The sequence below is a fragment of the Ctenopharyngodon idella genome, chromosome 15 (genome assembly GCF_019924925.1).
Source record: "Ctenopharyngodon idella isolate HZGC_01 chromosome 15, HZGC01, whole genome shotgun sequence".
In the NCBI taxonomy this organism is placed as follows: Eukaryota; Metazoa; Chordata; class Actinopteri; order Cypriniformes; family Xenocyprididae; genus Ctenopharyngodon; species Ctenopharyngodon idella.
The window spans coordinates 31,714,924-31,731,403 of NC_067234.1; the positions used below are offsets into that span (position 1 = coordinate 31,714,924).

At 35.5% G+C, this 16,480-nt stretch overlaps 2 protein-coding genes across 2 annotated transcripts; both read left to right on the plus strand.

Annotated features, from left to right (window-relative positions):
• Positions 1-3,599: 3,599 nt before the first annotated feature.
• Positions 3,600-4,650, plus strand: LOC127495602 (odorant receptor 131-2-like). Its single transcript, XM_051862542.1, has one exon. The coding sequence runs from the start codon at positions 3,700-3,702 to the stop codon at positions 4,648-4,650; it is 951 nt and encodes a 316-aa protein (XP_051718502.1). The 5' UTR covers positions 3,600-3,699.
• Positions 4,651-13,105: 8,455 nt separating this feature from the next.
• LOC127495885 (odorant receptor 131-2-like) lies at positions 13,106-14,408 on the plus strand. The gene has a single exon (XM_051863302.1). It carries the CDS (start codon positions 13,347-13,349, stop codon positions 14,283-14,285), a length of 939 nt encoding a protein of 312 aa, XP_051719262.1. The 5' UTR covers positions 13,106-13,346; the 3' UTR covers positions 14,286-14,408.
• The last annotated feature ends 2,072 nt before the right edge of the window (positions 14,409-16,480 follow it).

Genomic DNA, 16,480 nt, shown 5'->3' on the forward strand with positions numbered 1-16,480 from the left:
ACAACATAATGGGAGACATCAGAGTTCAAAAGAGGACAAATTGTTGGTGCGTGTCTTGCTAGCTCATATGTGACCAGGACAGCAAGTCTTTGTGGTGTATAGAGAGTCACAGTATCCAGAGTAATGTTGGCATACCACCAAATAGGATGAACCACATCCAGCAGAAGTAACTGTCAATGCAACAGGAAGCTATCTGAAAGGGATGTCCTGGTACTAACCCAGATTGTATCCAAAAAACATAAAACCACAGCTGCCCAACTCACTGCAGAATTAAATGTGCACTTTGACTCTCTGCCAAAAGTGTTTGTCGGGAACTCCACAGAGTCAATAGATCCGACACATCATTATGCTGCTATAGCCAAACCTTTGGTCACTCATGCCAATGCCAAATGTCTGTTTTAATGGTGTCAACAGTGCAAATCTTGCTTTGATGAACCTGGATGTGAAGTTGAACATCTCCCATGTACATCAATAATTTTGCAATAGCAATGGCTATCCAGTCATGAATAGTGACGTTTTTAAAACTTTAAGTTACAGCTATCCCATGACATGGAGGTGCAGGCGCGATCACTTGCACGTGAACTGGAGCGTGTCTTATAGGCTAAATGAACCGAAACTCAGCGTATAGGCTGCTTGCCTCGCAGACATGAGAAATATATCTATAGAAAGCTTGAAATGTCTTTTAAGCAAAATAATTCAAAACGAAAAGAAATAGGCTACTCTCTGATGGTGTAGGCCTAACCCGAATGAAATGTGCATCTGTCTCTATGCGGAGATGATGAGAGTCAGCAATGTCAACATCTTTGCAGCCGACACTGATTCAGAAAACATTAGTTTATTAATAAACAATTAAAATGTCTCCTTGCTGTTTTTGTCACATTCATAATCATTACTTTTGCCGGTTCTTTATGGCAAGCTTTCCTGCGGCGCGAACACAGCAAAATCCGGGTACTTCAACTAATAGTTCTAGGAACTATAAAAAAGGTTCCTCTGGTGCAAAAGCCCCTTCACAACAAAATCCCCAGAGTTAAATCAACTCTACTCAGAGTACATTTGGTCCCTCTCTAAATAGTGTTAAAATAACACTGAAGCAGAGTTAAAGTTAATGAGATAATTAAGCAATTAATTAAGTGATGATTGAGCAATAATGATAAACACCTGCTGTTAACAAGCAGAATCACTGAAGAAAAGAGAAACACAAGAACTACAGCTGACTTCAGTCACAGCCTTAGATGAAATCAACTGAAGATAAAAATCGTTAAATCTCTGTAGATCTGATTAAACAACTCCAGAAACAGCATTACCAGCTTTATGTATTACTAACCAGATTGACTTTATTTTCAAACATCTACAGAATTGAGAATTAACAGAAGTTTATTGGTCAAGAAAAGAAAAGAAAAGAAAAGAAAAGAAAAGAAAAAAGAAGCCACCATCATGGAGAACAGCGTTTGCTTAAGTTGGGCTCTTGACACTTGACTTTCTATGTCAGATTTTTTTCTCTAACAATGCATATGTTGTTGTAAAGCAGAGACGTTGGTGCTTTACAGTGAGTAGATGTTAGCTGCTTTTATATGATGTAGTCATTGTGAGATCCAAAGCAACTGATCATATATTTTGTCATTTATATACTTTGATTTTACATTACCAACCCTGTGAAACTACAGCATGAGAAGAAAGAGTTGCAGCAAACCGATATATTGAGTAAATTTAAAAATAATTATTGTCACCACTGTTGAGGATTGTATGCTATGTTTTCATGTATAAGCCTGAACAATAATAGTTGTTCATTTTTAGCACTGAAGCATTTTTGTTGTTGCAATGCAGAATCTCAGTCAAGGAACCAAAGACAAAGAGACCTCCTTGTGATGCTAATTTGAAATGGCTTTCAAGCAGCAAATTCAAGATGATCTACTCCTTTAGTATTTTGATTCAGCAATGTACAAGTGTTTGCGGTGAAACACTATTGCAATTGCTCAAACATAAATTATTTAAAAAAAACATAAAAGGGTCAAGAGCCCAACTAAAACAAACCCTGACCACCACGATGGTGGCATAATTTTTTGACCAATAAAACACTAACATCTAAACCGCTGTTAATTCTCAATAAGAACTTCTTTAGAAGTGTGACAGAAATAAAGTCAATATGGTTAGAAAAAAGTGAATCAGATCTTTTAATCAGATCTTGAGAGATTTAATGACTTTTATCTTCAGTTGATTTCAATTAAACGGTTTTGGCTTAACTCAGTTGTAGTTCTTGTGTTTCTCTTTTCTTCAGTGATTCTGCTTGTTAACAGCAGGTGTTGATCATAAATGTTCAATCATCACTTAATTAATAGCTTAATTATCTCATTAACTTTAACTCTGCTTCAGTGTTATTTTAACACTATTCAGAGAGGGACCAAATGTACTCTAAGCGGAGTTGATTTAACTCTGGGGATTTTACTGTGTTTTATTTGATTTCTTATTAAAAGCAAATTGATTTTAAGTTAAAAGCAAGAGATGAGATTACATTTTTTTTTTTAAAACTGGTATTACACCCAACTTTTCTGTCCCCCTCACTTCTGAAATGATGACTACGCCCCTGTATGTCAGTGCAAGTTACTTTCAGTTTAGTCTAGGACTAGCTTAAGCCTTGTCTGTGAAACTGGGGGTAAATCTCTGAAGATCTGATTAAACAACTCTACAAACAGCATTACCAGCTTCACTTATTACTAACCAGACTGACTTTATTTCTGTCACACGTCTACAGAAGTTCTTATTGAGAATTAACAGAGGTTTTGATGTTGGTCTTACAGAAAATGTTTCTTTTTGAGGTCACCATCATGGAGATCAGTGGTTGCTTTAGATGGGCTCTTGACCCTTGACTTTTGTTGAGTTGCTTCTTTATCAGCGAATGCAGATGTTTGTAGAAAACATTTCTGCATTAGCAAAGCAAATTTTTTTTTTTTTTTTTTTTTTTAATAGTAGCAAGCAAATGATTATATGACAAATAAAGTCACAGCAGGTGTTCGTATGTTTGAAAGAATGTTTCAGGAACATCAGACTAACCTTTAAATAACATTCTACTAACAAAAAGGAAACTAGATGTTTTTATGTTCTTGGAGTGTTACAAATCCAAATCAACATTCCCAGAATGTTGAATTCTAAATCAAAATTAAGTTGAAAGAACGTTTGAGGAACATCATACCTTTTAAAACATGTTCCTCTAACATCACGAAAACTGGACATTCCCAGAACCAACACTGAATATTTGGAGAACGTTCTTATAACAAAATACTGTTAGCTGGGAAACTTGACTTGTTTTGTTTGGATTGTTTGGTTAATTGCTATAATGATGTTTGGTGTTCATATAGCGTGAAATTAAGCCATCCTATGGGAAAACAAATCCCATTCCTTTGTCATGCAGCAAATCTTCAGCAATATAAAAGTGGGCTACCCATCTCTGATCATCTTTTCATTTCTCTTCCAACAGAGGCAGTGTGGTGAGTGAACAAGCGTGTGAAGTTCATTTTGTGAATAGAAATCAGATTAGATGCAGATTATTCAATTAATCACACATTCGATGAGATTGCATTGTACAGTTACCTGCAGTTGTTTTATATGGTTTTCATTTTCCACATTCTAAACTAAATCAATGTTACTTTGCAAACTTCCTTTCAGCCTTTGTAACATCAGCAGTGTTGCAAAACGCTTGAAAACATGCAGAATCTGACAGAACTCCCAGGCAACACGACATCCAGCAATAACCTCTCTGTCATTGTGAAGGTGTGTGTGGTGATCCCACTCTTCATTGCCTTCCTGTTCTTCATCCTCCTGACGTTGTACATCTTTGCATCTCACAGGCAGTTCTTTGACAGCTCCCGTTATATCCTTTTCACCTACATGCTGATGAATGACACCCTGCAGCTGCTCTCCTCCGTGTCCCTCTTCTTGCTAGCAATGGGCGGGGTGCAGTTTGCAGTCGTCTACTGTGCTCCACTGCTGTTTGTGTCCACTGCTACCTTCCTAAACACCCCACTCATCCTTTCCACCATGTCACTGGAGCGCTACGTGGCCATTTTCTACCCACTTCACCGTCCTGCCATCTGGAGGCCGGAATGGATTTGGATCATCATATTAAGTCTGTGGTTCATCAGCTGCATCCTGCCCACTATCGACTTTGTCTTGATGCGGCTCAAGCCGGGTGTAGATGTCCATTCGACCCCTTTGCTCTGCAAGAACACTGTGCTCAATGCTTCTCCTATTCAAGCTCTGTTCAAAGTGAGCCTCAATGGGATCTTCTTTGCAGTGGTCGCTGTGGTCATCCTCTTTACGTACATTCGGATCCTTCTGGAGACCCGTCAGATGCGGCAGGACCGAGTGTCAGTAAGCAAGGCTCTGCACACAGTGCTACTTCATGGGCTCCAGTTGCTCCTCAGCATGATGGCTTTCTCACAACCTATCGCAGAACTCTTACTTGTCCAGCGTGTCAGCTTATCTCAAGCAGATATGTCTTTCATCTACTATTTCTGCTTCATTCTGCTTCCTCGCTTTCTGAGCCCGCTCATTTACGGCCTTAGAGACGAGAGCCTTAGAAGCTATGTGAAGAAAGCCATGCCTTGTTATGGTGCACGTATTGACCCACATAAAGAAGTCAAAATGACTAAATAAGATTGCAAGAACAGTGGGTTTGTTTGTTATTGCTTTTGTAAGAGTGACAGATAGAACATTTAAAATCAATGTGCATTCTGTTGTATATTTGACACGTACACCATCAAAAACCAAAGTTTAATATTTCGCCACCTTGGAAATATAAGGTTCTATCTGCATTCTGAGCAGTTTTGAGATATTGAGCTTCAGAGTTTTTGCATTCCATACTCCTTTGTAGATAGAACCTTTTTTTCTAAAAAAAAAAAAAGAAAAGAAAAAGAAAAAAAAAGTAGCAAAATGTATACAACTTTTAAAAAAATAAGTTTTTTTACAGAATAATAATATGTGAATAACTCAATTTTGACAAAAATGTCATATAGAACCTTATAATTCCAAGGTGACGATTTATATAATTTGATGCATAAACATATTTTAAAAAACGTCTAAAAATATAATCTGTTAAACCAATGTTTGATAATTGTGTTCACTAACAGATCATTTCAAATGTATTTTTTTTTCTCCACAGAGATGAGAATAATTATATTAGGATCTTGAGGTCATATTTATTTAACATTTTTCCCCTTTAACTGATGAACAATGAAGGTTGAAAATATTTTAATGAAAAAACATTGAATTCTATGAAAATATGGAATTCAGAATTACATTTATAATAAAATAAATAAATAAATAATGGAACAAAATATGTGGGCTTACAATTACACTAATGTTCAAAAGTTTGGGGTTGGTAAGATTTTTTAATGTTTTTGAAAGAAGTGTCTTATGCTCACCAAGACTGCATTTATTTGATCAAAAATACAGTAAAAACAGTAATATTGTGATACTGTTTTTTTATTTTAACATATTTTAAAATGTAATTAATTTGTGTGAATTTTTTAGCAGAATTTACTCCAGTTTTAGTGTCATATGATCCTTCAGAAATCATTCTAATGCTGATTTGCTGCTCAAGAAATATTTCTTATTTTTAAATGTTGTAAACAGTTTTGCTGCTTAATATTTTTGTGGAAACAGTGATAATGTGTTCCAGGAACCTTTGATTAATATAAAATTCAAAAGAACAGCATTTATTTCAAATAGAAATCCTTTTTAACATTATAAATGTCTTTACTGTCAATTTCATGCTTCCTTGCTGAATAAAAGTATTAATTTCTTTAAAAAAAAAATCACACTGACCCCAACATTTTGAACTGTAGTGTATAGTGTATATGATCTACAAATATATGTGTGTGAAAAAATGTGTACACAGTCTGGTGTGACCCTTATTATGTTTGGGCAATATTTTAAATTTCATTATCTATGAAGATATGGAGGCTTTTTTACTCATATAAACTTATATGAGTAAAAATAATTCTGACCATTTATGATGCTCAATGTTGTCTGTTACACTGCTAATGTATGTGTAATTTAGCATGCAGTTTTTTTTTCTTTTTTAAAACAACACAACCATTAACCACTCTGTCTTTTTAAAAAAAGGAAAAAATTAAACGGACAACCTACTTTGAATTTTGGGAATAATATCTACATTTGCTGTAAAATGTATCCTACATATTTTTTATTTATCCTATACATACACAACGTCTTATATATGAGATTATAATTAGCATGTCCCATATCATAGTGCATAGCAAATAGTTGTCACAATCACACCAGGCTCTTCCACACTCTACAGGATTAAAGTCCCTGGAATTGTAATCACACACACGTCACTCATCACAGCCCATCACTATACTCAGCACTATAAATCACGCTCACAGCAGTTGGTGTTTGACCTCATCAGAGCATATGGACTCACTTACCTGCCTTACTCACCTGAGGATTCATTTCGCTATCCCGTCAAGTCAGTTATATCCTCGTCTCATTTGCTTCCCAGTGTGGTGTTGTCATCTTCATCCAACCTGCAAAAGATAAGACTGTATCACTTCCCATCACATTATTCTGAAATCATCTCCCAAAGTCTCTACTCACCTGCTATTGTGTCTGTTCCTGCCGTTCCCACAATAAACTTGCCAGTTGTTGATTTTACATCTGTCGGCATTATTGTGTCTGTGCCATACCGTGGCAATAGTATGCAAGAAGCACAGCATTTCTGCAGTTTACATCCATGCATGCTTTTCAGCCCAAATATTGCCTATAAGGGCTTTTTTGCTCACCACCAGCCACTACGGCTAGTGGTTTTCCAAAGTTAGCCACTCAGCATTTTCACTGGCCACAATTTTGACATCGATACCATGACATCGAAAAACTGCCATATAGATATTTTTAATATTATCTCATAATTTGGCAGCAGGTATATTAGGCTGCTGTCACTTTAAGACCTGACACACGGATCCATTATACTGTTACTCATGCGTTTTCTTTCTCAACTGTTTACTGTATGTTCACTTAAAACAACTGACTGTGTTTATGTAAATACTCGCCAAGACCGGCAGTTTGACATTTTGTGTGTATTTGACTGTTTAAGCGCAATAAGCAGCTAAAAAGAACTCAATTTGGTACTGAGATGCAGGTTTACGTGTGCGCACTTTGAGTGTGAGCACAAAATCTAGGGAACGACTAAAATTATGTTTATACACCAATAATATTCATCCGGAGCAAATGAGACGAGTGAGTGAGGGGAGGCGGGTGTGTGTGTCAAATCACTGTCGGAGAGATGAGAGAGCGAGAAAGCACAGCTGGTGTTGATTCTGCAGAAAATAAGTATTGGAAGTGTTTCAGATATTTCAGCATCGATATGTGTCGAAAAATCAATATTTTTGACAATACGGCTAGTAGAAGTGACCTTGTTACATGCTGAAATTCACCCGCATTTGGCAGGTTGGCAGGTTGGCAGGTGTTAATGTCAAGCCCTGTCTATAACCCCTTGTTTGTGACTGGTATCTTTTGACCTTTACAGTATGGAAGGAGGATAAACCTGCCATAGCAGTTTTTAAAATGTCTGATAAACTAAAAGATAAGTGATAATGATTTATGAAAATAAATTATGCTAGAATCTACACTCAAAAAAAAAGTTGCGTGGAATCATGGAAACACTTTTGGTGCTATGTAGCACCATATCTTTAAAGGTGCTCTACAGCACCTTTGTCAAATGGTGCTATAGAACCCATAAGAGGTGATATTTTGCATTTTATTTCTTCAACAAAAATGGTGCTAAACAGCACCAACAGTGGTTCTTTGGCTTTTTGACCTTTAAAGGGGCTTAACAGGTTCTTTGTATGGCAGTGGTGCTATATAGCACCTTAACCACCCTAAAGAACCACTGAAGAACCGCTGAAGAACCATACAGGGGCTTAACAGGTTCTGTATACGGTAGCGGTGCTAAATAGCACCTCAGTCATCCCAAAGAACCGCTGAAGAGCCACTGAAGCACCAAGATTTGGTGCTTCAGTGGCACTTAAAGTGGTTCCCCTATGATTACAAGCCAAAGAACTACTTTTAGTACTATATATACACCAGTGTAATGCTTACATGTAAATATGCAACATTTAAGAAGCAATTTCTGATGTGAATGTCCCTTGCTACGTTCTGAAATGTCTGTGCTATCAAGCAAAATACATACTTTTAGTGTGTAGTGTAAATATGCAGGTGGTATGTACTGACTACTACTTAATGAACTAAACTAAACTAAATAAAAAATAATTATTATGTGATTTATTTATTTGTTTATTTAAAAAATTATGATATGATGGTACAATGCAGAGAGCAAATGTTTACTGACCGCACACACAAAACAATAGTAGTTTGTGCTTATTAGAAGTGTTATGACAGATTGTCTCCCTTGGGTCTAATTAGAGCACAGAGTCATGAAATAAACATGTGTTTTCATCCTGCTTTGGGTTAATTGACAAAGGTAACTAGCAACAATGAGTAGTCTCATGTTACGTCAGTCCTTGGTGGCAATTTCTGTACGAGATGCTCTTCCAAACAACAAAATTGCCTCTGCTGAGCATAATTAACTTCAGGACCCTCTATGAAGACTTCATTAACTTTGTTTATTAACTTTATTAGATATAATGCCCTGCTAATACTGTATTTAATAACCAGCCATGACCATTTGACCTTATTATTCAAGCAAGTCATGACCATTTCAGGTCATTATATCAAAGCAGGACTAGTGATGACACATTTTAAAATAAACTGAAGTGACAAACGTCAAACATTCTCAGACTCAACCATGAGCTTCTTCTCCTGAACATTAATTTACATTTGGACGCATTAAGATTCAACATATAGTCTCTATGAATGTTATGCTGTAATAAGGCTCAACTGTATTTAACAATGAACCTGAGTGACTTATTGTTGCTGTGCCATAAGTCTAATCAGAGATTTGCATAGTTCTTCATAATGATAAGCATTTCACTTCTGCTCATGCCTTTTCTAAACTTCCTCAGCGTCTATTTCTGCGGCTTTGCGGTTGGAGCAACAAAGCATGACAATGACAATCTCAGGTTCTGATTATGTGCTTTAATGTAAAAAGAATTGAATGTGAGTTTGAATATTTTTCGTGAAAGCAGCAATGGATAATTCACCTCAGATCTTGAAAATAAACTCAAAGTGAACATATAAGTGTAGGCTATTCTATGATTAATGTTTTTAATCATGTTGAAATGGTGTAAGATTTATGAATTTGATACTTATCCATTTCGTTGTGAATGCAGTGCGCTTGCAGAGAGAAAGAGAGCCCGCCCACACGCTGTTCTGATTGGCTGTGATTTTTTATTGATTTTGTCGCGTCTCCAGTCGAGTCTGGTTTGGACAGATAAATTGCTTGCTGCTGGAAATTTGATCACATCGCATCTGGGTGGGAGGACAGTGTTAGGCTGTTTAAATTTGCTTTTCAAATCTGCAGTTTCTGCCAAAGGCCAGCTCCAACAACAGAACTAACGAGCAGCATGATGAGCTTAGCTGTTTATTTCCCCTGTTTTGTCTGAATGCCATGTGGCAGATATGTAAAATCCGCCCCTGAACTCAGTGTCCCAGCCAACATTTCAAGGTGGGGCTTGAGGTTTGGGCCCTAAATGGGTTTGTCCATGTTCCATGTCTGTAAAATGTTGATTGAGATAAGATGAGAACAATTTTGTGATTTTCTTAGCATTTGCATTTTTGATAACACTTTCAATAAGATTAGTTAACTTGAACTAACAATGAAAAATAATTCTAAAGCTAATCTCTCGATGTAATAACGGAAGCATTTTTCCTTTGCGTTTTTCTATGTTGTCAAAACGTTCTCCATTGTAGGCTACACTGTAAAAAAAATACTAATTTTACAGAAAATAACTGTTATTTTTTTACGGTCATTTTCTTTTATTTTAAATTATACTCAAAACTCTGTAAAATTACAAACAATGTATGTAAATTAACAACTCGCCTGTTATTTTATGTATTATGACAATAAAAAATTACAGTAATTCACATTTTTTTACAGAAAATTTACTGTATTTTTTATACAGTATTTTTTCTGTTTTCTTAAATTACGAACAAATGTATGTAAAATTACAAAATAATCAGTAACTAAACAGTAACAAAACAGTTAAATGATAAAACGGTCAAATGAATGGAAGCCAAAACACCCTGTAGAATTAAAGTAAAATATCCTAATTTAAATAAACCGCAAAACACTGTTATTTTACTGAATTATTACTTTCACTTTAAAAAAAAAAATCATAAAAAGAAAAAATGGTCAATGACTGGCAGCTACGGCTGCCAAACAAAACACAAAAGTAAAATATTCTAATTTAAATAAAGTGCAAAAAACTTTAACAGAAATTTTCTTTAAATGTTAAAAAACACTTATTTTACAGGCGTAAAATAAGTTTGGTATTCTGAGTTTTAAGTCATTGCACAGAAAATGCCTTTTGTTTTGAGCACAGAGACATCAATAATCAGCATATGAATCTCAACAATGGTGAAAATCAATTAAGCTTTTTTATGACTTTAGTAGCTTGTTTTGTGATGTTCTGAGTTGATCTGAATTTTTTTTTTACTGTCATCCTTGTTGAGATTCATACGTTGATTTTTGATGTCTGTGTGAGTTTCTGCATAATGATTTAATATCACAGCACTGCAACAGTACTGGCATATGAAATTACAACTAATATTAAACAATTTAGTCAGAGACCAGACTCTGGTATAACTGAATCAGACTTTATGATGTCTAGCTCATCACTTAGAAGGTGACTAACACTATCTGACATTTTCTTGCTTTTTTTTTCTTCTTTTTTTTCTGTTTTTGCTATAACAAACATGTATCAGAAACACAGCTAAAGTAGTCAGAGAAATACTAACGTTAAAAAGTCAAGGGTCAAGAGCCCAACTAAAGCAAGCACTGACCACCAGAACGGTGACTTCAAACGTTATTATTTTATTCAATAAAACATCAACAGCTAAACCTCTGTTAATTATCAACAGGAACTTTAGTATAAAAGAAATAAAGTCTGGATTGTAATAAGTGAAGATGCTGAGATCTTACGAGATCTGTTAGTGTTTAATGATCTGTTGGGATTTAAAGGGTTTCTGTATCGTGTGTTTTGTGGGTCACCATTGTGCTGGAGAGAAGAGCCTGTGCTTCAGTCCAGGATGAGCCTGGAAACATTGGTGTTGTGTTGCATGTTGTGTCTTTTTTTTCAGAGGCAATAACTGTGTGGTTGCTGATGCAGTGATGTATAGTTACATTAATGCATTCATGTGTGCTCTTTCTGGTTAAATACAAAAGGTTTACATTTTACAGTTACTGTGTTTTGTTAGTAATAATTTAGGATCTATATCCATGAAACAACTGTTTTTTTCTGTAAGAGTGTTTTGCACTTTATTTAAATTATGATATTTTACGTTTATTTTACAGACTGTTTAATAGCTGTTGCTGAAAGTCATTTTTTTTAAGGTTATGTTTTGCAGTGAAGGTGTTTTATTGTAATAATTCAGCGAATGCCTGTAAGATAACTGTTTTTCTGTAAAAAAAAGTTTAATGAAAATTTCTGTTAAAGTTTTTTGCAATTTATTTAAATTAGAATATTTTACTTTAATTTTAAGGTTTTTGTTTGGCAGCCGTAGCTGACAGTCATTGACCTTTTTTTTTTTTTACGTTTTATTTTTTACAGTGTATGTAGCACCTTTGTCAAATGGTGCTATAGAGCCCATAAGAGGTGATATCGCATTTTATTTCTTCAACAAAAATGGTGCTAAACAGCACCAACTGTGGTTATTTGGCTCATAAAGAACCTTTAAAGGGGCTTAACAGGTTCTTTGCACGGCAGTGGTGCTATATAGCACCTTAACCACCACAAAGATCCACTGAATAACCATACAGGGGCTTAGCAGGTTCTGTATAGAGGGTATGCATAGATGTCACTTTCCCGCCGGAACGCGCTCCCTCAGCTGGACTGAGTGGCAAAAGAACCTGCTGCATGACTGGATTTAATAGGGGCAAACTGCGAAAACGCGAGTAAAACAAACGATTACACTAAAGGTTTGGCTCGAAAGAGTTCCTTATGACATGTCAAAGAAACCTAATCCATGGATATTGACATGCAGCCAGGAATCGTGTTTCCTGACATTTATATGTGCCTGATTTCGACGCCGGGGAAATACATAAAGCAAATCTGCCTGTGAACGCTTTATATAAATACAATATAGGTAGGTCTAAATCCGAGTGATCACTTATATCAATGTTATATATTTCGTCATATCGTCCAGCCCTAAAACTTGTATAGTTTTTGTCAGTGTTTATTTAAAAACACCCAATTATGCAGAATATAAGATGGTAAATATTTAATTGATGAGTTGTCAACACAATATATAACAATCCAATATATAGGGTATGATTTTACCCCAAAATCCAACATTTTGACACAAAATGGTAACTGCAAAACATATTCAGAGTCCAGCTGTTTCTGTGAATTGCAGCGACCTATTTGCTTCTTTTTTCTGTAGCTTTCAGCAGTCTGTAAAAATATACCTCAGATTTTGTGTCAAAGCTATTTGTACAGTCAGTCGCAAAGCTCTTTCCGGTTTTAGATGTGTTTTGTGTGTTTTCGCGGCATTCACGCTGATAACCAATGCTGCCTCTCAGTCTTTGTGCCACTCTGTGGGCGTAACCGCAGTCATCTCAAAGAACCGGTGAAGAACCGCTGAAGCACCAAGATTTGGTGCTATACAGCACTTAAAGAGGTTCCCCTATGATTATGAGCCAAAGAACCACTTTTAGCACTATATAGCACCATTTTTTTTAGAGTGTATAACAAGGATTACAATAAATATAACAAATGAATTGCTCATTGTTCATTCATTTTAGTTAACGAATTAACTAACGTTAACTAATGGGACCTTATTGTAAATTGTTACCACATATTTGCTGACGTTGAGGTGAGGTGACGTTTAACAAATTATATTTGTTATTGGCTGTTTTGACAACTGGAATAAAAATAGCTACATAGCAAACTGGGTGTTGTCAATCTGAATTCCTGAGTGAAATCCGCATAGACTATAAAACATGGCAAACATTTCCTTTCATTTTAGACCACTTCTTGGACTTCATTGTATATTGATTTCTTATTCTCATTCTTCATTGAAGGGTGTTTATTTCTTTGTTGAGATATACTGTGGTAGGCTACTTTTATGTCTTTGTTTTTCTTTTTAACATAACTTGTCATTTAGATTTCTCTCTCTTTGTTATCAATTGCATTGATAACAGTACATTTTAAACAATGGTACAAAACTCATCAAATGACTCTAGCAAAGGCTTCTCAATTCAACGAGGCAGAGAAAAAATCATTATAGCGTGTACACTGTCTGCATTCTTCCTGTATGTGAATGGTGTATTAATATTTACGTTTTTTAAAACGGACTATTTTCGCACCAAAATGCGTTATATATTTTTTATTCACACCTTGCTTTGTGATTGGCTGTTTCTGTTTATAACCAATATTTGCTTGATCCTAATCTTTCTCAATGCAACAATGCCTATAGGAATATGTCTTGTCATTTGTCACATTATGGAAGTGCTGAGCTTTGCTACTCCACTCACTCTCACAGCTATGAGTCTAGAGCGCTACGCGGCCATCTGTATGCCCCTGCGACACTCTCAAATCTGTAGTCTGTCCAGAACGATCCACAGCATTATCATCATCCATGTTCTCTGCTCCATAGAGCCCACTATGATCTTTTTCATCTTCACTGCCTCTGTTCCACTTCACATCTATATGAAAAAGGCACTATGCCAAGTGGAAGTGCTTATTGTTCACACGTGGCAGAGTCAGCTGAGGTCAGTTTTTACACAGATATTCTTTATGATGATTTTTTGCATCATTCTGTTTTCTTATGTCAAAATAATGCGTGTTGCAAAAATGGCAAGCTCTGGTAATAGTAAATCAGCTGTAAGAGGCTTAAAAACTGTGGTATTACATGGATTCCAGTTGTTGCCTTCACTCGTTCAGCTGTGGTGTCCGTTTGTAGAGCAGGCCATCTTGAATGTTGATATTTACATATATATGGAGGTCAGATATTTTAATTATGTTGTGTTTATGCTGGTCCCACGGTGCTTCTGTCCACTTGTGTATGGATTGCGGGATGAAAAGTTTTTCATTGCTTTGAAATATTATGCATTCTGTGCAGTAAATAAGAAGATTTCACCTAAGATTTGCTGATGCAGACTTCTGTTAAGGTGATCTGAACTGTGCTGACAAAATTCTGTACAAATATTTTCAGACTTGCTATATATTTACATGATATTAAAGCAAAATATAGTATATGTGCTTTTTAAAATGAAATTTCAATATTTTGTGTCTGAATGTAAAACAAAAATAAATATATATTAAAGAATCAAAGGCTGTACAGTGCATATTGTTTGTGGCATGTATGTTTGTATTAAATAAAAAATAGAATCAGAACATCAAACTAGATTTATAACTTTTATGGTAAAGCTGACAACTCAATATGTGCATTTAGTTTCCATGTTAAACACAGGCCTAGTATTAAAATCACTGGACAGTCTCTTTTTTCTTACTAGAGCAAGATAGCACAGCTAATGGCACCATCTTGTGACTGAAAACGGTTAGACATGTGACATTGTAATTACATAGTTTAGCTAGCTTAAAAAGTTAACACAGAATGCAGATTAATAATGATAGGCTATATAAATTAACACATCAAAACTCTTCTGTAAGCAAAAGATTTAGGCAAGATACAAAGTATTTTTAATTAATGTTATATTAAATTAAATTTGCTTGAAGAATTTATTGACAATCTTGTACAAAGTAAAGCCAAGAACTATAGATGAAGGCAAGTAGGCAAACAATGTCCTCACAGTTTTTTATTTATTTTTAATTTTTTATAACTCAAATGTAAATTAATGTATGTAACCCTTTATGGTGTGCAATATGATATCAATGAGGAAAAAAATATTTGTGGTGTTTTTCCTGCTTAAAATTGGACACTGTAACAATATCAATAAAGATTTTCATTAATTTTTAATTTAATTATTCTAAAAGTTAGTTTGTTTTATCAAAAACAAACTAAAATGGACTGTTGCATGGAGGCAACACCGTACCATAGATGGTTAAACATTTGTGTATTGATCTCTTATTATTTTTAATAGTCAACTTATTTTGGATCATCAGTCATGCTTGGTATGTAAACACTGTCACAGACACGAAGATATATCTTTAATTTCACCAAGCTGATTGCTTATTAAAAAAACCTGCAGTCATCATGTTTCAGGTCATTTCAAGTTTGATTTTGATGTGACATAAAGCTGTGATATCTAAGTGGGTGAGCTGTTTTCTTACTTTTTAATTAGTCTTCCCATTGACGCCATCATTTTGTTCATTCAGACTGAAGCGCAGAATGTGCACGTAAACAAGAGGTGGGATTTATCGCACAAACCAATCATATCCAATCATAACCAATCATAGCACGATGCAGGCACTGCCTCCTCTCACGTGACTTTCCCCCATTCATTCTCTTTCACCCCCCACAAAACCCACCACACTTTAGGGGCTCTGTTGATTCTCTACGAGCTCAAGGGAGGCACAAGAGATGCGGACTCCTGCTTTAACTTCACCTGTGGGTGTTGCTGTTGGACAGTGTTCCTTTAGAACATCGACTGACTTATACGCTTTTTATTGTCACATTTTGTAATATTTGCGTCGTTTTATTTTTGTAATATGGATTATTTTCTCATCCTAATTTTTTGAGGAGGCACTTCCTCCCTTGCCTCCTCGGAGGAAACGACACGATACACACAGACTGCAACGCAGTTCTCCACACCTCATATGAGTTACACTGTAAGTCAGTATAGCAACATTAACCCTTCACTGCACAATGACCCTCTAAAATGTTTCAGACATTCAATAACACATTCAGTAACAATGGGACACTGGTAAGAGTGGGGATATTTATGTCCTGTTCAGTGGACCTTACATTTAGTTTTTGAGAAAGATCTTATCCTGGGTTGGAAGTTAGAGCAGCAAAAGCAGTGGAGCCGAGCCTCATAACACAGGCTTTAAAGCAGAACTAGTACACTTTCTAAATGCAAGTTTGACATGTTGCATTAAAAAAAGATGTTAACATTAAGCATAGAGCAAAAATCCTATGCAGGAACAAGCAAAATGGCTAAGTAGCAGCAAATAACAGAGGGAGGATCAAAATGACTGAGTTTCCATCACAGGACACCTTGACTCCACATGTTTGTGACTCAATTTGTAATGGCCATTAAAACAGATTTCTGTTGTAATTTAATAATTTAAAAGTTGTTTTTAAAGTTTTCTCTATTATATCATTATATTTTTTGTCTATAGGCTAATAAATAATATATTTAGAGAGATCAGAGAACAGTTATTTA